This window comes from Rattus rattus, chromosome 4 (genome assembly GCF_011064425.1).
Source record: "Rattus rattus isolate New Zealand chromosome 4, Rrattus_CSIRO_v1, whole genome shotgun sequence".
Taxonomy (NCBI): domain Eukaryota; kingdom Metazoa; phylum Chordata; class Mammalia; order Rodentia; family Muridae; genus Rattus; species Rattus rattus.
In genome coordinates this window covers 91,367,428-91,393,012 of record NC_046157.1, presented here as the reverse complement: position 1 = coordinate 91,393,012, position 25,585 = coordinate 91,367,428, and the positions used below count along the sequence as shown (strand labels likewise).

At 36.7% G+C, this 25,585-nt stretch overlaps 1 protein-coding gene across 1 annotated transcript; it reads left to right on the top strand.

The window, feature by feature from the left end:
* The first annotated feature begins 1,561 nt into the window (after positions 1–1,561).
* On the top strand, positions 1,562–25,585 carry Slc5a7 (solute carrier family 5 member 7). Its single transcript, XM_032900830.1, has 7 exons — positions 1,562–1,669; positions 2,365–2,520; positions 7,629–7,777; positions 13,709–13,852; positions 17,409–17,562; positions 19,883–20,100; positions 21,780–25,585. The coding sequence occupies exons 2-7, from the start codon at positions 2,388–2,390 to the stop codon at positions 22,407–22,409; spliced, it is 1,428 nt and encodes a 475-aa protein (XP_032756721.1). The 5' UTR covers positions 1,562–1,669; positions 2,365–2,387; the 3' UTR covers positions 22,410–25,585.

The following is a 25,585-nucleotide window of genomic DNA, read 5'->3' as shown; positions in this document are numbered from 1 at the left end:
TTTTGATCTTAGCCATTCTGACTGGTGTGAGTTGGATTCCCAGGGTTCTTTTGATTTGCATTTCCCTTATGACTAAAGATGTTGAACATTTCTTTAGGTGTTTCTCAGCCATTTGGCATTCCTCAGGTGTGAATTCTTTTTTTAGCTCTGAACCCCATTTTTTAATAGGGTTATTTGTCTCCCTGCGGTCTAACTTCCTGAGGTCTTTGTATATTTTGGACATAAGCCCTCTATCTGTTGTAGGACTGGTAAAGATCTTTTCCCAATCTGTTGGTTGCTGGAAAAACTGTTTTTAATCATGGTAAGTGACCAAGTTTTTCACTTCTGCATTAGAATAAATGGAATCACTGAGTAAATATAATGACTGAAGAGCTGCACAGTGAAATGTAGTTGCTAATAAGCTCTGTGTTCTTTAAGATCTTAGAGCCATTTTTATTCTGAACCAAGGTATTGCTAGCATTGCATCGGTTTCAGCCATCTTAGTTCAAAGATGAAAATTCAGGATCTGAATCTTGTAAGAATAGATTTCTTCTGTTCCTTGTTACATACTTAGTGTTCTGGATAGGGACAGGGAATTCGAAAAGTTCAACAGGGATGAGAATGAGAAAAGCAATGGATGGTTTGAAACCTTCTGTGAAGATGGGAGTCTTTGCTGTACCGTTCCTGTCCATGACAGGATTGAAGACATAAATTTCACATTAAATTTTCCTAAAATTCCTAATCAGCAAGTCTTCTAAGTTAACATTTTTTTCTTTTTATATATATATGTATATGTATATATATATATGTATATATATATATATAGTTGTTATACACATAATATACATATGTATACTTTTTAAAGTTGTAGTAACCCCCAACATACTTTTCTTTGCCTGTTGGACAAAAAAGGAACTGAATTTTGGCATAAAAATGATCAATCATATCTTAATGGTGTAGACAAGTTTTCTATACATAGTCATGTATTCTTTTATGTTGCAGTTGTAATTGGATCATTCATCCTCCTATATGATAAAAGTGTTAAGAGCCTAGGACTCATATCATGCCCTGTGTATTGTACACAGAAATCACACTGAATCTTTCTGTTATTCTCTTAGAAGTACATATAAAATCTAAAAACTCTCTTAAATTATTTTTTTCTACTAAGAATAAAATATTTTGGATCTGTGAGGCTTTAGTGGAAGGTATTGGTGCTGAATATGATAAAATTCATTATATGAAATTCTCAAAGAATTAATAAAATTTTATATTAAAGAAAAGAAGAATCGGATCTATTGTCTAGTGAGAGAAATTAGTAGGTTGTAAGTCAGTCTTGGTCCAAGTTTGCCCAGCCAAAGCCTGCTTTGTTTGGTTCTATAAATGCTTTTATGTAGTAGTTGCACTACACAACATTCATATATCTGAAAAACATATCTAACAGAATATTTCAATGAGTACTAACTACATTGCAGAACTTAATATAGCCACATGACGCCAGTGGCTACTGTGTTGGACAGTTAGACTTAGAGCACAGCAGGTGAATAGTGTTACAACCTTACTCTTTATTTTATTTCAGCCACCTGGGTTGGAGGAGGTTACATCAACGGAACAGCTGAGGCAGTTTATGGGCCAGGTTGTGGTCTAGCTTGGGCTCAGGCACCCATTGGATATTCTCTGAGTCTGATTTTAGGTAAGTAGGTATTAAGATCTCAGTGACTCACTCAGTACTCAGCATAAAGTATAAAAAAATAAGTAAAACTATTGTAGAGAAAATTTCTAAGTAGCAATTACCAGAAATTGTTATGTAGCATAACACCAATGCTTGGATGATTAATCTCCTGATTATAAACTGTATAAAAATTCTTTGATCATGTAGCCACTAGAACAGTGAATTTCTTAAACAGCTATGATGTATTTCTTTCAAAAATAGTATGGAGATATCATTAAAGCCTAATCAGTTGTCCCTTGTTCCTTGTGGTAAGTCAAACTGCTAAAAGTTTGAATATTATATAAGAGAATTTCTCAGTTTGCTACACAAAATGCTTTTATTGGGCTTTGTGCTCAATCAGTGTTGGATTGTGTAACACAAATGTATCAAAGTATTTTAATAACACTGACCTGGTCCATGTCTTTCAATTCATGGGCCTCATTTATGTCATCGAGTTGCCCAATGGGCATATGTAGGGTTAGATGAACTAAGAAATTTACATTAGGTTGCTAAATATTTCTTGGTAATACTATATTCATAGAACATGTAAGACATGTTCCTCCGTGTGTGTATTGATATCATAAAAATCTATTTTCCTGGAGTGGGGGAGATAGTGTAGTAAAAAAGTATCTTTCACGATGTTTTGTTCCCACAAGCCCTTGTTTGATTTGTTTTAGGTGGCCTGTTTTTTGCAAAACCTATGCGTTCCAAGGGATATGTGACTATGTTAGACCCATTTCAACAGATCTATGGAAAGCGCATGGGTGGGCTGCTGTTCATCCCTGCACTGATGGGAGAGATGTTCTGGGCTGCAGCGATTTTCTCTGCATTAGGTAAGGACTGAAGACGGTTCTACTGGGTCTTCACTTCCTCAGCATACAGTTTGGCCTCTTTTTTTTAAAAAAAAAAATCCTTAAAACCATGCCCAAAGCCATATTTACCTTATAAAATCTCAAAAATAATTCTATACTTACTAAAATATCACTATAGTGGTGAAAGAAATCTAATCTCAGATTCATTTGTTTTGAGCCTGAATCACATTATTGAAGCGTGGTCATGAGTTATAAAGATCATGAGTTGTTTTTGAAGGTTATGTATGAGTTAGCATAAAGTGCAATTAAGCATAACTAAGATGTACAGTTTGATCAGAAGATTAAAAACTTGTCCATTAGCCAAAGGTTTACAAAAATCCCTAGTCTTAAAGAAATTTAATTAATGTATTTTTACCTTTAAAGTTGTACTTCCAGTAACTATTCTGACTTTTGAAAGCACATGTTACCTCTTCCTGTTTTCCCTTCTGATGACTGCCATGCTAAAATTGATAAACGTGTGGAAAACTAAACTTCTCAAAGATTTTTCAAAGCAGTAATATTGTTGCATGAGATGTGCTCTATTAAAAGCAAAATAAAACAAAGCAAACATCTCAACAGTAAGTAAGTGTTGCAGAAAAATGGGACCACACAGCCTATGGAGCAATGCCAACTAACTAGACAAGCAAAGCTAAGTTCTTTCTGAAAGAATAATACTTTGGCAACCAATGTAATTAAAACTAGCAATGATAAAACAGGGAGAATTCTCTCAGAAGCTTAAGTGTTTTCTGGCCAACATCTGAGAGGTTCTCAGGCCCTAGCTTCTCTTCACCCCAGTCTACTACTCTTGGAGATGCATATTTAGAGGTTAAAACAACAAGGCCAGTTGAAATGTAAACAACCTTAGGCTCCCATCTCCAGTACCTGGAGAGGAAAATGCTGGGGATGCTGTGCACTGCCTCACTTGCCTTGCTGCCTCCATTCTGCCAGCCTCAGTTCAGTTCTAGAACCATACTAAACTCTTCAGTTCTCCTCCTGGATACTCAAGTCACCCCCTTTACCTCTGTCTACCTCTCCCTTCTATCTGTCTCAGCCAGGCCTTCTCTCTGGGATCAATGTTAATTCTCCCTGTTGGCAGTTTTGCCCTCCTCTGGTAATGAACTTTTTCTAAGTTCAGAGTGCATTACTCTCTTTTGTTTTAACTAAAATTTTCAGCAGGGTTCAGCAGGCATGGCAGAGAGCCTTTGCTTTCTTTTCTCAATTTGCCTCCTGAATTCGATCTCCAGAGCTGGGAGTCTGCCTCTGACACCTTAACATCCAGTTGCCTATGCTTTGGACTCACCTGCTGTGTTTTTAGTAGGACTATGAAAACTCTTTAGCCTCAATATACTACCTTTAGACCAAAGGCAAACACGCCTCAGTCTACTGTGTGTGGAGTTGCTTGCTGCGCAGCTGCAAAGTTGAACCAATGCAGCCCTCTTCAATGGACTGGGTGGCCACAACTATGCATTCTCCTACACAGGACTTCGCATCTCTTTCCAAATGAAAGGGCAAGCCTTGATTGAGTCTACAGCCAGGCGATAAGTGGTTAGAGCAAAGGTACTTTTCTTTGTTTATGGCCATGGACAGAAATGAGTGATGGTAGGGAAAAAAAGACAATTGTCTGGTTTATAAAATATGCCAATATGTTTGAGAAATGACACTCCCTTCTGCTGGACAATAGCCCTCACCTAATGATATAATGGATCCCCCAACCTTGTGCTCATTAGCTAAGAAACAAGGGGACTTTGTTTACCAAAAGTTTGACAGTAGAAATTTTAGGTTTAAGAACAGATTACCTGCCATGGTATGACAAAAAGGAGCAAGCTAAATAACGGCTAAATACAAAAGGCTCTCTCTGACTGAATAAAGACTCTGAATAATAGTCCTAAAGGCGAATAGAGTTAATGAGCTGATGTTTCTATGGCATTTTACAAATGCAAAACATAGTAGCTAAACTCTGCATTTTAATAAAATTGCTTCTGTAGATATTTGTGTATGTCTTTATATGTATTTCAGAGTTTCTGAAAACATGTCAACAGTCTCTCTTTATACACATACATATATAGTAACAGATATATACACGCAGTCCCTTCACACATACTATTTGCATATGTGTGTTTGCATATGTATATCCCTTGATAGAATCTATGTTCTAACAGCACATGTGTAAAAATTATTGTCTCTGCTAGATATATTTCAAAAGTACTGTTTCTAGGAAATAATCCTGGAACATTTAAGAACAAACAAATATAAACTCTATCTGTGTTCATCTCCCTCTCACTAAGAAGGAGCATGGGCAATGAAAACAGAGCTGAATCTTTTCTCCACAATTGATATTTAAAGTAATATACAGAAGAGATTATTCTCCCTGTGTATTCAAGATGGGAGCAGCCTCCCAGAATCCCTGGCGGATGGCTACATTCCAGTTTCATCTGCATGATCACTTCTTTGTCTAGTCTTCTCTCACTTTCATTTACTGAAGAACCTCTTCCAGATATGAGTTGAGCATTTATCCTTCTCATGTCTTGTCTACTATATTAAACAAGATTTGTTTCCTCATGTTCAGATCCAGCTGTCAATGAGTGGGTAACACTGACATCCTGAAAGTTCTTCAGAACCTACGACTCTGCTATATCTTTTTTGATTATTATGTCTTCTCACTAGACATCGCTTGCTGAATCACACTACACTGTAACATTTAGTACCATTCAATACCAGCCAGGTGCTGACAGGCAAGGTCTGATTATCATTGGACCTAGAAATAATCCAAAACTTTTGATAGCATCATAGGATGCTTGAATAAAATGTCTTCTTACATTTCTAGAAGCTAAATTCAGTGACTTTTTTCATAATATTATACCGGAAGATGCAGTTTTCTCCTCACTACAATTAATGTAATCATATGGAAAATATTTTGAGAAAAATTCAACCCATATGTGATAAAGAGGCAGAAGACTTCACTAAGGCTACTGAGTTGCAACCAAATGATAGCATCTCTAAAGACTGAACATCTAGTGCTGTAGATGTTCCCTATGATTGAAATGCTTGTAATTTACAGAGTTATAACTCAAAAACATTATGAAAGCAGAAACTTCAGCAAAGACATGACAAAGATATTTCAACTAAATTCCAACATTAAAAACAAGCTTCAGACAAAAAAAGCTTGTTAAATATCAATCCAGTAACTTCTGCATTTGTTAAAAGGAGTAACAGATAATTGGTGTCTTTTATTTGAATCAGAGGTACTTATTATATTTTTCTTTTTATTTAAGGAGATTTTCATCTTACCATAAGTTAAAGCTGAAAAGTATTTTGTATTAGTGTTTCAAAACAACCTAAACTGCTTTTTAAAATAATGGCTCTTCCTCCCTGGTAGGTGTTATACACTGTGAACATGACTGTTAAAGAGTTCCAAACTGCCAATTCATAAAATTCTCAGTCGAAAGACAGGCACCAACAAACAGAATAAACAGTGTCATAAGGCAAAAAAGCAAACAAAGTGAAGATGAAACCTACTAAAACTATGATTTTCTCTTCCTTAATTTTAAATTTATTTATTATATTGTGTGTATGAATGTTTTACCTGTATGTATGTATATACACTATGAGCCTGGTACCAATGAAGGTCGAAAGAGGGTGTCAGATTCCTGGAACTGGAGTTACAGATACTCATGAGACACCATTTGGGTGCTGGGAACTGAGCCAGGGTCCTCTGCAAGAACAATAGATATTCTTAACCACTGATCTTTCTCTCCACACCCTAAAGTATGATTTCCTTTTTTCCCAATAATATTTTTTATTGATTATTTTGGAATTTCATATCAGGAACACCAAATACCCTCGCTCCCAAGGCCTCTCAGTTCTACTTCCAACCCTTGCAACTCCGTCCACACAGGGAGGAGAAGAGGAAGAAGAAGGAAGGAGAAGGAGAAGAAGGAGAAGGAAGAAGAAGAAGCAGAAGCAGAAGCAGAAGCAGAAGCAGAAGCAGAAGCAGAAGCAGAAGCAGAAGCAGAAGCAGAAGCAGAAGCAAGCAGAAGCAGAAGAAGAAGAAGAAGAAAGAAGAAGAAGAAGAAGAAGAAGAAGAAGAAGAAGAAGAAGAAGAAGAAGAAGAAGAAGAAGAAGAAGAAGAAGAAGAAGAAAGAAAGAAACACAAGATAAAATAAGTCTAATTTGTATTTACCAGATATATATAGTCACTGGAGCATGGCCAAACTCCTGGTGGCCAGACTTTTAAAGAAAACTGAGTCCTTCCCCCTCCATCACCTGGCTCCTGCCAGAAGCCATCAATTCTGGAGAGCTATGCTCCTGTTGATTGTAAAGCTATCTGCAGACTCACAGAGAGGGACATAAAAGTCTACTTTGACAATGCCTACTCCCTACAAAGAAACCTACAACCTAAAGAGAAAGCCGTCAAAGAGAACTCTTAAGCTATGATTTTTAAAGCCTGTACTCTTCAATATGTTGGCATTCTGGGGAGAAGCCACACATATACCAACTATATGATTTTTAGAGATCTGTCAAGTCTTTGAGAAAGAAAAACTTGAAAACTTCAGTAATTAATTTTATTATTTTCTTCTATAAATTTGACTCAGCTCTTTGGTATCTTGTAGAATTTGTTACAGTGGGCTAGCACAAGACAAAATTCAAATAAATATTCATTGTAAATTGTGGAAATGGCTGCTCATGCCTCTCAGAAAGACTTCTTATGGATGTAAGAAAGTCCACTATACATGTTTAATTAAGTTAGCATTTCATATACTAAAGGTATTACAAGTCCTGAGAATAAAATTTAATTTACCCATATTTCTAGTTGTTCACTTGTCATGTTTCACATATGTATAATATAGATGAACTGGCAAAAGACCAGCTTATGATGTATACTGCTATATGTAGAAATATATATATATATACATATATGCATATATATACATATATATATATAATTTAAGACAAAATTTCCACACAATTCTTTTCCACTATTGTCATGTACACATACCACAAGCCCCTGGGACATATCTCCTGTCCGGCACTTTGGAAGCAGAATCATTTGTGTTTCTTGCCCACTGAGCCGCCTAATCATTTTCTTTCAGGGGCTACCATCAGCGTAATCATTGATGTGGATGTGAACATATCGGTCATTGTCTCTGCACTCATTGCCATTCTTTATACCCTCGTGGGAGGGCTCTACTCTGTGGCATATACTGATGTTGTACAGCTATTCTGCATTTTTATAGGATTGGTAAGTGGCGTAACTCTCATATTTATTTTTCCTTCCTTCCTTCCTTCCTTCTTTTCTTCCCCCTTCCCTCTCTGTCTGCCTGCCTTATTTCCTTCTAAAAGATAATATGTAACTCAGCAAAAATCAGTGGATATATAGTTTTATACAATAAAAATACACAATGTATTTAATACTATTTGAAATACTATTTTTTCTATGAACTGGATAGATCAAAAGCCATGGCTATATTTTTTGGTAGCTTTTGACAAAAGGTATGCTCTAACTCTTGCAAATATTTGGGTTCTGCTTTCTATTATTATTATTATTATTATTATTATTATTATTATTATTATTATTATTACAATTATTATCATTATTATTGTGATTATTGTTATCTTTAATCTTTTTTTTTACAACCCAGTCATTATCCCCTTCCCAGTCTACTCTCTGAATGTTCCTCAGCCCATTTCTCCTCCCCTGTCTCCAAGAAGATGTCCCCATATCCCCGAAACCCCTCACATACCCTGTCAGGCCTCTCCATTCCCTGGGGCCTCAAGTCTCTTAAGGATTAGGTGTGTCTTCTTTCATTGAGGCCAAGCCATGCAGTCCTCTGTGTGTGTGTTTGTCTCTCTCTCTCTCTCTCTCTCTCTCTCTCTGTGTGTGTGTGTGTGTGTGTGTGTGTGTGTGTGTGTGTGTGTGTGTGTGTGTGTGTAGCCTCAGACTAGCTAGTGTATGCTGCCTGCTTGGTGGCTCAGTGTCTGAGAGATCTCGGGGTCCAGGTTTGTTGAGACTGCAGGTCCTCCTATGGGGTTACCCTCCTCTTCAACTTCTTTGGCCTTTCCCTACTTCAACTACAGGGGACCCAACTTTAGATCATTGGTTGGGTGTAAGTATCTGCTTCTGTCTTAGTCAGCTGCTAGTTGGCCCTTTTGAAGGGCATGCATGCTAGGCTCCTGTCTGTAAGTATATCATAGCATCAGTAATAGTATCAGGCCTTGAGCCTCCCCTTGAAATGGGTCCCAATTTGGTCCAGTCACTTGACCTACTTTCCCTCAAGTCTCTTCTCCATTTTTGTCTCTGCTCCTGTCTTTTAGGCAGGAACAATTTTGGGTCAGAGTTTTGATTGTAGGATGGCAAATTCATCCCTCCATGTGATACCCTGTCATTCTACTAGAAGTGAATTCTACAAGTTCCCTCTCCCCAATGTTGGGCATTTCATCTAAGGTCTGTCCCTTCGAATCTTGATATTCTCTCATCTCCCAGGTCCCTGGTACATTATAGAGCCCCCCCTCCTGTGGTTGTATATTTCTATTCATTCTGTTGGCCTTTAAGGCTTCACTCCTGATTCCCCCGCAATACCTTGATCATGTTCCCCTTTTTCCCTGCCTTCTACCCCCTATTAGTTTGAATCTAATTTTCTTGTAATACTTTTGGTAGTCAGTAGCAACACTCATGAGCAAAGATAAGGTTTAGTGGCAAGCTAGGCAACATACTACTCTGCTTCTGTTAGTTACTACAAGGTAACTGATAGGTCACAAAAGTATGTGATTAGTAAATTCAAAGATTGAATTCAGTCTGTATGATCTAAAAATAAGGGGCTTAATTACATAAGAGATTAACAAGATTTACTGTTTATGGTAGTCCTACGATAAACTAGATCCCACACATGTCCTATTCAGCAAAGAATGCTGTCACTATGTAGTATTACTAATATTAGGATAACAGTGAAAGCACTTTGGGGCATGTTAAATATACACTAGTCTACTTGTGATTCTTTGCATCCTCAAATCTTAAAATACAAAAAGTAACAATTATATGTTTAACAGTGTGAAACACCTAATTCATATCAAAGAAGTATAAATGGAAATGTGCATTCTGTGTTGTATTAGGGTTTTACTGCTATGAACAGATAACATAACCAAGGCAAGTCTTATAAAGGACAGCATTTAATTGGGGCTGGCTTACAGGTTCAGAGGTTCAATCCAATATCATCAAGGCAGGAACATGGCTGCATCCAATCAGGCATGTTACAGGAGGAGCTGAGAGTTCTACTTCTTCAACTGAAGGCTGCTAGCCAAATACTAACTTCCAGGCAGCTAGGATGAGGATATCAAGTCCATGCCCTTAGTGACACACTTAATTCAACAAGGCCACACTTCTTAATAATACCAATAATGGGCCAAGCATATACAAACCATCACATGTGTCATGGACTGACATGAGTCCGTGTGCACAGTCTCATTAAATATGAATATCATGTCAACTGTTCTTGTGCAGAGCTGCAGACAAAGCATGTGCACTCATTTTCCAATCAGGATTAAAATATCTTCGATCATATTTTCTCTTATTTTTCTTAGTGTAAAAATTTTCCAGTGGCTATTTTGTTTTTTATCCTACATGCATGGAGATGAATCTGATAACCTTTTATTGTACCTTTGTATTATCAGTAATAATATCCCAGAGGAATCATTTGACTGCAATCTGACTTATACTGTAAATATTAATTCCCATATAGTAGCACAGTCTCCATTTCATTCTTCTTCTATACACTTTTATAAGATGTCATTCACACATTTTAAAGTTAAATTACAGAATATTTAATTTGCTCAAGAATTCTCAGTGTTTATTTTCAAATTATCCACACTAAGTGAATGTATAAGACTCTAGATTTTACTCAGCACAATCTTAGCTATTCATAAAGAAAGCAGAAAACACAAAGGCTGTTCTCCTATAGTGTCAGAGATGAGGTCAATATAAGTGATAGAAGCTTTCATAATTGATGCACTTGTTAACCCACTCCAACAAACCCAACTCCAATGACAAATCTATTAACCAACAATGTATATCCTGCCTCATTGCTTTACATGAGACTAGGATGTAAGACACATAGACTAATGACTCAAGTGTATAGGTGTAGTTATGGAAGGGAAACATAGGGATATATGTTGGAAAAATCTTTCCCATAAAACATTACTAAGTGAATACATTATAGGGGTAAACTATTTTTATTCCTAGGCTAAATTAGATAATCTCTATGTTGGCTGGGGTCCAGCCTTGACACGAGTCAGAGTCATCAAGAACTAGGACTATAGTAGGCAAATAACGCATCGATTGAGGAAATTGACAGACTTATTGATTTCCGTGAGAGCTTTCTGAATTCACAAGTCAGAATGCCCATATAGACTTGACTCAGCCCATCTTTTATTGAAATTATACAAGGAAATTGGGCGTAGAATTCATAGAGGTGTAGAAAAAGGCTTCTCTATTCTCCTGTGTCAACATTTTTTTTGTGATACAGAGTAGTACAAATTTATAACAGAAAAAGGGAACCATACAATCTCAAAGAAAAATGTTTTACAGCAAGCACAATTTTTTAAAACATTTTATTGGATTTTTAAATTTATATTTCATATGTTATCACCTTTCCAAGTTACCCATCCCCCTTTCCCTATGAGAGTGTTCCCCCAACCATTCACCCACCCCTTCCCACCTCCCCACCCTGACATTCCCCTGTACTGGGGGGTCCAGCCTTGGCAGTACCAAAAGTTTCTCCTCCCATTGCTGCCCAATATGGCTGTCCTCTACTAAATATGCAGCTAGAGCCATGTGGATCTCCCTGTGTACTCTTTGGATGGTGGTTTAGTCACTGGGAGCTCTGTTTGGTTGGTATTGTTCTTACAAGGTTGCAAACCCCTTAAGCTCCTTCAATCCTTCGACTAACACCTCCAATGGGGACCTTGTTCTCAGTTCAGTGGTTGGCTACAAGCATTTGCCTCTGTATTTGTCAAACAAGTACAATTTTTATATCTCCTGATCACCAGTCTCCAGTGAGATCAGGAGCAGCAATATTGTGGTTACAAAGTATCTTTCAGACATGTGTGAGACAGTATGGTTACATAAAAGAGCAAACATGAGGTCATACTGGTCACCGTGCACTCTTCAGGACCCCATCTGTCTGTCTACAGGAACATCCTCACTTAATCTGTATAATAAATTCCTAGCGGGCTACCAATATCATCCCTAAACCCAAGGAACCCATTGCTGAATTTCTGGGAAATATTTGTATGTTATTCCATCCTTAGTTTTGTAATAAAAATGTCCCGGTTTTATTATACAGAATTGAGACTAAGACTAGGAGAACAACTGCAGATTTACTCATCTCTACCCATGGCTCTAGGTTACTTTTATTTTCACCTTGAGTGAGTGACCGTAACATACATTTCTCTTCAATTCATGAACAGCCTTCACTTTAATATTATTGGTAACATCTAGTTTCTGGATACCCAGTGGGCTCCTACTATGTCTTGCCAGGTCACCAAATACTGGTTTAATCAAGGAAGGAGGAAAGGGAAGGATCAGTAAATAGATAAAAAAAAATGGTAAGAACTAAGAATAGTTGCAGAAATAACATCACAAGATGCTTCCACCAAAAAAGCAAGCCTTGGGGTCTCTCAGTAATCATACTGGGGCCCGCAAGAGGCCATAGCCTCATGCTCTAAGACATAGTATTCCTAGCAGATTTTTCTTCCTTGTCATTAGGGTCCCCAGCAACTCAAACTTTATGTGGGGTGTGTCCAACACTGTTTAGTATTAGGTTAAAAAATACTACATGATTATGGATTTCTTAATTAAAACACTATAAAGTCGACTGTCTAAATATACTTTATTTTCATAGCTTTTATTCCCATACATGCATACCTAATCAATCTATACTTTAACCATACCTTCTCAGATTCTGTAATTCTATGGGTTTTGTAATCACCCTGAAAGATCCTAAGCTAAACACTGGATTTACTTTGTCTTCCCTTTCTTTGTTCCCTATTCTAACCCAGAGGCTGTTGATTCTGCCATCTTGCTCTTAGGAGCATCTTTCTATCCAAAGCCCCTGCTTACCCAAGCTTTGTCAGGATGACCTGTGGTACTCCCATTTGTTTCTGTGTTTTGAAACTCATTGATAATAGCCAAGCATTAGGCTGAAATATGTCTAGTACTCCAAAGAAACTCCTCTAGCTTCCAGTTACCTACAGAACAAAATTAAAGCCATTTTGCTTGAAACTTGAGTTTGTCTTTGTCACTAATACTCAAAAGCCACCCAGTGCTAGCAAAACCTTGTTACCCAACACATGTGAACACACACACACACACACACACACACACATAATATGCAAATAATCCTTTAAGATATTTCTTAGGATATTTAATTCTAAAATGGTTCAAAAGCCAATCACATTAGAAAGAAACTCAATTTGAAGTTTGAATTTTCCTGATCTTGCAAAATTTAGCTCAATCCTATCTTATGTTTAGTCGTGGAAGACAACTGCACTTCCCAGTCAACCACACAATCACATGGGGAACAACCTATACATTTCAGTGTACTTTGCTGCTGAATAGTAATGTTTGGTAGGTCCTGTGAGTTAAAAGTATTTTCTACTTAAAATTATTTCACTCCAGGTAGTGTACCATAAGTTGAGTAATGTCTGTATGGTTCTACTTGTTCGTTCTTCCCTGACTTCTTTTAACTCTGCCTCTCTTTTCCAGTCTTGGGACACATCCTGCCATCACCTGTTTTCCTCCCATATTAATGGATATATATCTTTGTTGAATTCATAGGAAACATAAAATGTATGCATGTGAATGTGTATATGTGTGTGTATGAGTATGTGGATGTACATGATGCAATATGTTCTGGCCAAAATGTTCAGCTGACCACTACTATATTTTATATGATCCAATATAATCAAACACATGAGTATTTAATGAGTTTTTTCAGTTTTTCCTAAATCAGCCTTTAATGGCATAGAGGACATAATTTCAGATCTTTCTCTTTCTGAGAAAGAGCAGCTATCAATCAAGCTGTGCCCACTCTGAGAAAGATGAACTAGTAACATGACTCATGAATATCCAGGACAGTGAAGCTCATAGCCAATGCTCCAATGTTACTCTTTCTTCCAGTGGATCAGTGTCCCATTTGCCCTGTCACATCCTGCAGTCACTGACATCGGATTCACTGCTGTGCATGCTAAATACCAGAGTCCCTGGCTGGGAACCATTGAATCAATTGAAGTCTACACCTGGCTTGATAATTTTCTGTTGTTGGTAAGTGACACTGTCATCTGAGAAATGTAGTCTAATTATTAATAAAATCAAAAACATGTTCAGGATTTCACATGTGTACAAAAGGGTTCACCTGCTGACTCATGGCCATATCTAGATTAACTCTTTTTCTTGAAAGGATAAAGCCACATGCTGACTAATAGTAGCCTACACAAAGTGGACAACAAATGGAATCTTAACAGTCTAGCACTATATCATAGCATGTTCTGGATCCAGATTTCTGCAGTAATAGAATCCCATAAATCATGTAGTCCCAACTGTACCATAGAGGTTTACCTTAGCTGGAAAGCTCTGCACCTGAAGCTTCTGATTTGTATTTTGGAAGCATTAAAATATACTTTATTCTGATATAAGTAGTTCATTTATGAATTATACAGTATATCAGCTGGTGGAGTCTACACCTTCAAGACTCAAGGCAAGTTAGAAGTGTCACAATGGAGCAGCTCAAAAGATGGCTTAAACACACACAGACAAAACCCTGGTTTGACAGCACTGTGGGCTAGGGCTAGCGACAAGCACAGAGGAAATCATAGCATATTGCAGGCTGAGGAAGAGAAAAGAACTATGCAAACCCTATCAGAATTCATGATTCTGTTAACTAAGGAGATTATAAGTGGGGGGAAAAGTCATCTCATCTAATTTCAAGGTAAGAAATTGGTTATTATTTTGGGAACAAAGTAAAACTGAAATTTGTTATATTTGTTTAGTTTTTAGAGGAATGATGATATTTTATGAATTAATGTGTGTGGCACTTTGCTGAATATTAACAATTTCTCAATACTCAAAGTAGGCATGTCTTTCCCAGTAAAACATTTGTTAGTAAGAGACAGGAAGAGTTGGGGGAGAACATGTTTTTGGTAGTGTCTTCTCTCCTAAGGATTGTGAAGAAACCCCTTGACTTTCCTTTTCCTGGGATGCTTTATAATTGTAAATATAAAGAGTGACATGTGAATGACACATGCCTACCATTGTGTTTGTAGTTACATGGAAATGATGAAAGGCAGAAAAAGTAAAATTGTTTGCTATCAATCTTGTGGCTGAGCTAGGAATAAAAATCACATGGTCCTTTGCCCCATACTACATTGAAGTTCTATTAAGACTCATCTGTAAAATAAAACATATCTAGCTTAGTCAAGCTCATTATACCAATTGTAAGACAAGTAGAAACTAAATACTACATATTGAGTGGAAGGGGAAGCTTTAGAAATAAGCTTTGAATTTTTCACACATCCTTATATTAACATGATTTTTGAGTACTGCTAATAGTACTGGGAGTCTCTCTCAGTCCCACCATTCATAGTTACCTCCAAATTAAACCTACAGTCTCATTCCCTTGGTCATTCTGTTGCTCTTCCAAGCTCATTTTCCAAATTTCCTTCGGTCTTCATCAATAGGGCTCCCACAACAAGGTAGACAGACAGAAGTTTATTTTTTGAAATTCTAGCAGCTAGAATATGATGTCAAGGTGTCTTCCTCAGGTTTAGGCTATGGCTATACATAGTAAAAAGATCATCAATCCTATTTAGAAGAGTTCCACTCTTTTAATCTGATTATTTCCACAAAAGTTCAATTCAGTTCCAATCCTATCAAACTAGGATCTGGTTTTCAGCATGTGAATTTGTCTCTTTGAAAACAGTAGTTATATATTACTTTACTTAAAAACAGTAAAGATTCAGGATAGTTGATATATGTATATAATATATATAATATATATTATGCACGTGTGTGTGTGTTAATAAGTTCATATCATTTAGAGACATGAGAAATGTCATTGAATTAGTACATTTAAAAATAAAAAATGGTTTTGGGTGAATATAGACAAGGGATGGATTTATAAATTTTACGTTTAATGGGTTTTACTTTTGAATACCCATGACTTGTACTGGAAGGAAAATTACTCTGTGCTATACTTGACATGAATGAAATAAAGATAAATAAGACAGCGATGCCAAAGTTAAATCTCTGAAGTTAAACCACAAGTGACACTGCAAGCTCCTTCAACTCTCCTCATTCACATACTAATTCCTGAACACCAACTTTCTGTCCATCTCACAGTTGGAGATGTGTCAGTACTCTAGGAGAGAGTCAATAATCTTCCATACTTCTCTCTAACAACTGCTCTAGACCCTAAACTCTACTCATATCATACATGCAGTGGTTCCATAGATACCTGAGGACCATTCTGTTTTTACTTTTTTTCATGTTAACATCCGCTCAAGAAACTCATCTTCTTGTATGTCTAACTTAGATGTCACTTCTGCAGGCTTCACACATTGCTCTGCAGGCATCCACTTATCTCCTCTTCTCTCAACCACACATAATTGTCTCAGTGTTGTTCCTATTCAGATTTCTTATAGCCTATTTTAATGCCTCAAAGCTTTCTGTTTTTGTGTTAATATTAACAAAAATATTAAGCATACCTCTAATGTACATATTCGCATTTATCAACCATTTTCATATACTGTTCTAAAATATATGCAATCTAATTAGAAACCCAAATCATGAAATGTATTCAGGAAAAATGAACATAGAGGGAAGCTCTGATCTCTTCAGTGCAATGAGCATTCAGCATACTCCCCTTTAGTAAAATACTACAGTGCATTGACTGTCCCAGAAAAGTGTGAAAACAATGTGTTTTACCATTCTCATGCCCACTATATGATTAACATCTAGAGATACTCATTGGGCACATGATTCATAATTCATCACATGATTTTCAGGATCTCGATTTTTAAATTTTTTATGACAGTTGGAATTCCTGTCCCAAAGTAAACTGACTTTTGGGTAATTTTTTTTCTTTTTTCTTTCTTTTTTTTGGGGTGGGTGGGGAGCTGGGGACCAAACCCAGGGCCTTGCACTTGCTAGGCAAGTGCTCTACCACTGAGATAAATCCCCAACCCCCGACTTCTGGGTAATTTTAAGGCAGTTAAAAGCAATCAAGTTAAGAAAAATTAAAAAAAAAACTGTCTGGTATACCCATAGAGAAATAATTCAAGAAATCCAGGATTTAAAAAAAAAATCACCATTGTTACTCATTGACATAGCTTCCCTGGATGTTTTAACAACTACTATACTAGATCACTTGGAATCAACACAATTTGTCATAATCTGACTGGGAAGCCCAGGATTGAGGCATTAGCAAGATATGTCTGATGAGGGTTAACCCTTCATAGACAGCACATTCTTGCTGTGTCCTTAGTTGGTAGAAAAGGAAACTAATCTCCCTTAATTATTTTTTATTGTTTTTTGTTAACAAAAATACTAACTAGATTTATATGAACCCCATTTTCATGAAATAATTAATTCACCCATAGCTGATAATGCTACAGATTCCTCTACCCAGAAGATCAGAATTTAAATTGACAAAGGTTGCAAACACAGTTGTAGCAGTTGGGATTTGTGGTCTAAGGAGCATTTTTTCCATGTTCCTATCTACTAAAACACTGCAAGTGATGTAGTGTTGCAAAACTCCTAAGAAGCAACACTTTCATTTGCTCCCTTCATTTGACTTATGCTGAATCCCTGGGTTCTCATGCAGATGCTGGGTGGAATCCCATGGCAAGCCTACTTCCAGAGGGTCCTCTCTTCATCGTCAGCGACCTATGCTCAGGTGCTGTCCTTCCTGGCAGCTTTTGGGTGCCTGGTGATGGCTCTACCAGCCATATGCATTGGGGCCATTGGAGCCTCCACAGGTAAACCACTTGCGTCTTTGTCACATTTTCAAGGTAGTGTCCCCAACCCCTAATGGCTGTTCTTTCTATGCCACATCCTTCTTTCCCCTACATAGTACATGAATTCTTTCTGCATGACCTCACCAGGCCTTTGCTATAGCATTCTACAAATAGAATTCTAGTTCTATGTTGTTTCCTATGTGGTTTTTCGTTTGTTTGTTTGTTTGTTTGTTTGTTTGTTTGTTTGTTTGGTTGGTTGGGGCTTTTTGTTTTTTTTTTCTTAATAGTGAAACTTTTGGTTACACCAATTTTGGTGTATTAGCAACTGTATTCTGTCAACCAGGAGAAAACTGTGATGCACATTATATTCCCCGAGTGATAGGGAGGTTAAAAATACTACTCCATTCTGAATTTAATGATAAAGAGTAGATATGAACACTGAAGACTTTTTATAGTCCTCTTTGTGAGCCCAAGAGATGCAAAAATTGCAAGCCACTCCATTAGGAGACCATCCTCATTCTGTCATTATGGTCTCCAAGAACCACTGTAAACAGGAGATTTTAGCTCTTTATTTTCAATAGTTTGCTAAACAAAAAAGGTTTTTCTATTCTCCTTGCAGAAGCTAAGCTGTTTGTATTGGTTAAGATAAAGAAACTAAATACTAATATAACAAAAAAGGAGCAATCTAAAATTATTTCCCTGGTGGTCTCTAGGCAACATTTCTAAAGTCTTGCCTTTTACTTTCTTGAACATAACCATGCCTGTCGATCATGCTTCTTCTATGATAGAAAGAGGAAGCTAGATCCCTGCAAGCACACTGACAACTCTCAGAAGGGCTCTGTCTTTGCAACCTAATCACCTCTATGCCTAAAACCAATCTTATTACCTTGTGGATTGGGGCTTCAGAGACCTAGGAGAAGTGTAAACAAAATCACAAGAGCATGACAGAAACTGAGATCTGCAGTCAGTGGAGCATTTTATGACATCAGAACTAAGTTACAGCTGTCTTAATTGTGATTATAAGGTAACATGTAGATTGTAATGAAAGTACGTAACACTAAACCATATTCAGTAACATTGAGTTCATTAAAAACATATTAGAAAAGTTTACCTTTTATCCTGTTTTCTTTAATAAAGGGAATACTATTTATTGAAATTTTTTGGTATATTTTTATTTTAGCTTTTATAACGGAAGTCACAATTCATAATGTAATCTTCCTGTACCATGCCCATACTTGATATAAAATAATAACTGAATGATAAAAACATTGGTCAAGGTCTTCATCAGCATTTGTTTCTGTAATAAGAATATCGGGTTTGCTTGGCATGAGCAGATAAATCCACTCCCTCCTATGGATATCCATGCATGTGTAAACAGGTTAACAAAAACAAGCATACAACTTACTATTTCCTAGATTTGGTGTACATTTATTATTATTTTCTCTGGTAACTTAAGTTCTCAGTTGTGGCTTTAGGCCTGGTTGCATACAGGCGTACCTTTAATGGGAAGTGAGCAATCAACAAGAACCACTATTGGTTGGCCCTGACATTGTAACAACAAGAAAGATCAGCAAACATTAAAGAAAACAACCAATGTATGGATATCCAGGTCCCTTGTCTTCTTCAACACAGGCTGTAACCAAACCCAACCCAACACAGGGTCAGTGAAATGGAAGAGTGAAGGCATATACCACTAAGTTTAACAACTCGAGTTCCATCCATGGCAGTCAATGGTGGAAGAAGCAAACTGTCTTCCACAAATTGTTCTTTCACTTCAGTGCTACACATGCACAAGTATATATGTGTGTGAGCACACACACAAAAGCACATACATAGCAAAGGAGAAGAAGCATATTCAAAGATAAACTAGTGTTTCAGGTCATTTTATTACCCCAAGTGTGAAAGCCTCCCAGATACCTGAGCCTCATAAATGAAAAAGCCCTACCCTTATTATAACCTACTATTTCTATAATGAAAACTCTACATAAGATGGAATTGCTTAGAACCAAACTACTCAAAGGTAGTTCTAAGGCTACACTGTCCTTGGGGAATAAAATCTGCTGTGATTTCAATGTGTACACAGGTCTGGATGCCATTCAGTTTCAAGCGATCTAAAGAAAATGCTTTGATTTAAGATTTGTTATCTGTGATTTTGAGTAAGCATCACTGCACATAAAGAACATCTGGGTGCCAGGGCCCAGCAGGTATAACTAAACCTGAATGCTAGAAACACTCACTAGACCCAGGCAGATCAGACATATTACATGACCAGCATATGGACTTCTCACCTTAGTAGATCATGTCAACACTTTGAGTTGTGATGGTTGTTTCTGCTCCACAGACTGGAACCAAACTGCATATGGGTTTCCAGATCCCAAGACCAAGGAGGAAGCAGACATGATTCTGCCGATTGTTTTACAGTACCTCTGCCCTGTGTACATTTCCTTCTTTGGGCTTGGTGCTGTTTCTGCTGCTGTCATGTCTTCAGCTGACTCATCCATCCTATCAGCAAGTTCCATGTTTGCTCGGAATATCTACCAGCTTTCCTTCAGACAAAATGTAAGGCCAGCCTTTTAATCTGTCATCATCATCATCATCATCATCAGTCATTGCCAATGTATTTTCTATATCTATTATGCATCTAGAATTGCAGAAAGAGTCTCTGTAAGTTGAAATATTAAATTTGGAATGTTCCAAAATCCAAAACTTTTTGAAAACCAATAAAATGTTACTAGTGGCAGGTGTCATATTATGAAACCTTGTACTAAGCATAGTACATAAAATACTAAATGTAGTATATGAAATCACTTTCAGGCAATATCTATAAGCTACACATGAAATACGTAATTTCTGTTTTAAAGTTGAATTTCACTCCTAGTGTATTTCATTATGAACATGCTAATGTTCCAATATTCAAAAATAAACCCCTCACAATATAAGATACTGAAGGATACTGAAGTCTCTCTCTCTCTCTCTCTCTCTCTCTATATATATATATATATATATATATATATATATATATATATATGTCATTTTATTACACCAAGTCTGAAGGCCTCCCAGATACCTGCCTCATGAATGAAAAAGGCCTACGTTTAGTGTAACCTACTCCTATTTCTATAATGAAAACTCTACATAAGATGGAATTGCTTAGAAGCAAACTAACTCAAAGTTATTGATCCAAAACACATATATATTTAAATATAGTGTATTTATTTATCCTGCAAATGAATCACAGTATCTCATGCCATTGTTTATTTTCACAGTAAAAGAAACATACTGGTGTAACTTTTCTCCAAGAGAATGTCATGTTACTATAGTTTAAATTTCTTGTCTTTCTGGTATAAGACAATACAGCTTCAAAATTTTTAGGAAGGCATTTAATCTGATTAAATATACTAGGATCCTAGAGAGACCTAATGGCTATAAGTCATGGTGAACTACTTAACACTATTTTTATAACAACTTCTGTGGTCTTTGAATTCCTCGGGATGCCTTTGCCTACAGTAGCCTTTCTATTTTATTTTTCTTATAGAGCCAAAAAGTTCTAGGACTGCTAGCTACCATAGTCCTTGGAGAAAAATGGGCCACTCTCAAGAGCTTTTCTCTATCATGTAAAGCTTGACTTCTCACCAGGTTTCCTAGGTCATAGTCAGCAAAATAAGTCCATTAAAGCCAACCAGATGACTCAGTTTAAAAATGTGCCTGCCACCAAGTCTGATGGTCCATATTCCATCCTTGGAAGCTATGATTAGAAGAACTGGCACTTGCAAATTCTGACTTCCACCCAAGTACCTTAGCATGTATATTTGCACATGGGTATGTGTATGTACACGCCCAATTTTTTAAAAAGTGGACCATTAGTATGCTCTAGAAACATCTGATTTAGAGCACTAAAAAATTAATGTTTTTGATAGGACTCTTACAAGGACAAACTTTCAGGTTGCCCATACTCTCAGTACTTCACGTGAGTAAGATCTCACCTAGCAATATTTTATGTGTGACATAAGATCTTAGTTATCTCAGCTTTCCCTCTGTACATTCAAAAGAAGGCTTCATGGTCTCACTTGCTACATATGGCAAACAGAAGCGTTTACACCCAAGTGCCAGAAGTTGCATCAGCTTTGGACACAGTAGACAGGATAATGTCACTTTTAAAGCATATAAGTTTATCCTATGCATCACTTAAAAAGACAAAACCTTGTTGGTAAACCTGACTATGCATTGATTCCTCCTAGGCATCAGACAAGGAAATTGTGTGGGTCATGAGGATCACTGTGTTTGTGTTCGGAGCATCTGCAACAGCCATGGCCTTGCTCACGAAGACTGTGTATGGGCTCTGGTACCTGAGCTCTGACCTTGTCTACATCATCATCTTCCCACAGCTGCTCTGTGTACTCTTCATCAAAGGAACCAACACTTATGGGGCAGTTGCTGGTTATATTTTTGGACTTTTCCTGAGAATCACTGGAGGAGAGCCATATCTATACTTGCAGCCCTTAATCTTCTACCCTGGTTATTACCCTGACAAGAATGGTATATACAATCAGAGGTTCCCATTTAAAACTCTCTCCATGGTTACCTCATTCTTTACCAACATTTGTGTTTCTTATCTAGCCAAGTATCTATTTGAAAGTGGAACCTTACCTCCAAAATTAGATATATTTGATGCTGTTGTCTCAAGGCACAGTGAAGAGAACATGGACAAGACCATTCTAGTCAGAAATGAAAACATCAAATTAAACGAACTTGCACCTGTAAAGCCTCGACAGAGCCTAACCCTCAGTTCAACTTTCACCAATAAAGAGGCCCTCCTTGATGTTGATTCCAGTCCAGAGGGATCTGGGACTGAAGATAACTTACAATGACCCCATGTAAAATATACAGAACAGGGCATTGCTGTAGGGTAATACTGGGAAAAAGGTTTGGAGCATATCTTATACATGTTGCAATATAAATGTTTGAGGAAAAAGTTTTTTAAGAAATAAGGTATTATGGATGACTTCAGAAAAATAACAATTGCACAGTAAGGAGGAAGCAAGCGTGAAGGCAACAGCTTTATTTTTCATCATAGCACTTTTCATTTTGAATAGCTTTGTTAAGCACATAAAAATGCATAAAGCCCCAGCCAAAGAAAGTGGCCAAATATTATTTATCTTTATTATGGAAGGAAGGAATATTTATTAAAGAGTCCATTGGAAGGAGATTGGATGGTCCCAATCATTTTCACTGGTGAATGCACTGGATATCAGATTAATTACTACAACATGGAGGCTGTGCATGTATTCATGGTCACTACTGTGAAGGATGCAGTGGGTTAGCCAGTACACTTTTCCCCATGGGTAGGTTGTCTGGCTCTCCCATAATCTTAACTATGGCATTTACCCATTTTTCAAGGTGTGCTTTCTTACCCTTTTTTGCCATCTAGCATGTGTACTCTCTCCATTCATCCCTCCATCTATCTATCCCTCCTTCTTTCTACGCTCTCTCCTTTCTTCTGCCCTTTCCCTTTCCCTCCCTTTCTCCCCTCTCTTTATCTCTTTATATTTTGTTTCTGTGAGGTGCTGGAACTCTATTACAGGGCCTTGCACATGCTAAGTAAGAGCTCTCCTACTGAGCTACATTGCAACCTCACAATAATTTATTTTTTTAGTAATATCGTACATTATTCTAAGCACAAGCAACACAACAATATCTTATTTAATAGTGACATTTTTATGTGAAAATGATAGAAAACAGAGTCTATGTTGGAGTAAGATAGAAGCACTGAGCCCTTTAAGTGTAACCACAGTTGCTATATGCTCAAAGAGAAGGGTTCAAAACCAAGTATGAAACGGTTGTTGGGCAGCATTACAGCAATAAGTCAAGAAGAAAAGGAAAAGAAGGAGAAGAAGAAAAATGGATTTCTGTCTCCAGCTTTTATACATTAAATGTTGTTACACATTACAAATATAATGTCTTGGCTTATCTTCTAAGAGTATTGGAGGCAAAGTTGAGCCATATATAAAGAGTGGTTTCTGTCTAACACCTGTTACAAGTAGCAACTGCTTCATCAGCATGCATTCGACGCATATTTATTACCAGCAGTTCCCAAATAACTCTCTGAGAAACTGGGAAACAAACCCTGCTTACTTTTGGACATCCAATAATGTAAGAATTTAGTGCTAAGGATCTACTCTTGACACTCTTCCACATAAGCCATTTTTAGGGACTGGACAGATCACCACAAGTGTATATATTGATTTTCAAATGTAATAGAAAACAAAAAGTAAAAACAAGTCATAGAAGAAGCCATCATTTTTAATATCTTTTGTGTACATGCATTTCAAGAGGTCAATCGTGAAATGTAATTTTGCTTTTCTTTGTAGCATTCAGAATTACATATAAAACTTGTGCCACCAAACCCTAGAATTCTTTTTATAGGTTACAGTTATTATCTCTTAAAGCATCAAATTTGGAACTCCTTTCTTTAAAAAGGATGACTTAAAAATTCCTACTGTGACTTTTAAAATGTAAAATTAAATAATTTCACATATTGTAATGTCCTATTTTTCAGGATTGTCTCAATCCTTAAACCACTTTACTGATTTGTGTATGTACATAAGGAAGAGAATTCATTTACCCTCCAGTTTATCTCAGAATCAGCTCACTAACTATGGAGTAGTTATGGAAAGTACGGAGTCTGAGATGTTCAAACGTGGTGTGAGAGTCAAAGGAAAAAGAAAACACAGATTAAAAAAGTAGTAAACTTTGTGCTTGAAAATCTACTAGTGACAATGATGAAATTTCTGGTAAACATGGTATTTCAGACGCACAAAGTCTTCCAACAGAGACAAAAGAGAAACTTTTGCCCAACTCATGATCTTCCATCAAATTGTTGAGGTGTATGCTTGCATTAGGAACATCATAGAACCTCACTCACACGTAGATCTCACAGCGAAGCAGGTTCTTTTCACAGACATTACACTTTGTAATGCTCTTAGTCAACAACTGTCCAACTAAGCTTAAAATATTTAAATTTTTAAGTATTATAATAGCAAAAATGAGAGAAGAATCCCAAGATATTTATTTATGCATACTCTTGAATGGAATTCCCCATGATTTCCAAGAAAGAGATGATGCTTCAAGGTATATTGGATTGGAGACATCTCTAAGTTATTCCAGATTCAAGCAGCAGACCTCATTTTCAAATCCCCAATGAAATCAAAATAACCCAAATGTTTCAGCCTCTTGCTTGGGAAGTAATACATGTGGATAGCATTTGAGCAAGATAGGAGTTTCACTCCTATATATTAACAATGATTGTGCTATGTTTCTTAGGTAATTTGTGTTCCTCCCCATGTGTTCAGAACATCAAGCTTGTAGCTGGAATGATATGTTAACAAGCTGTCAAATGCTCAGTGCCAAAATCCAATTTCATTGTTATACTTACAAGTAATGAATTTTATGTGCATATTATATGAATGTAAGCTTGAAATGAGTGCATTTAATACTTAATATAATATATATTGAAAATGTCATTTGTAAATAATGAATTAGCATTATATTTTAAACATAAATCATCATTTCCCTTTTTGTCCTTCTACAAAATTTGCTCTGGTATCCTATGTAACGTATAATAAGTTTGTTATAATGTATGTTGGCTACTGCATAGACAAATGCATAGAATTGTTCCAAAACCTATATTTTTATCTGTCAAAATGTTATACAAAATTATACAGAAATAAGTAGATTTACAAGTACACATGTATGTGTTCAAATGTAATGATACTGTATTAAATTATTCCATTGCAATTCAAAATATCATGTCTAGATTTAATGTTCTGGGGCTTCTTTTTAAATATAAATGGTGCTTGAAGACAATAATGCAATGGGAGTGAAATAAACAAATGTATAGAAAGATACATAAATGTCAAGTGGGAAAACTGCAACTTGTAACATCTTGGAGCAATCTATACACCTTATCCTAGAAGCAGATGGATGCACCTTCTCTTAGATTATAAGGGTCTTCTTTGGAATTTAATAAATATCAAAGTGTCCATTT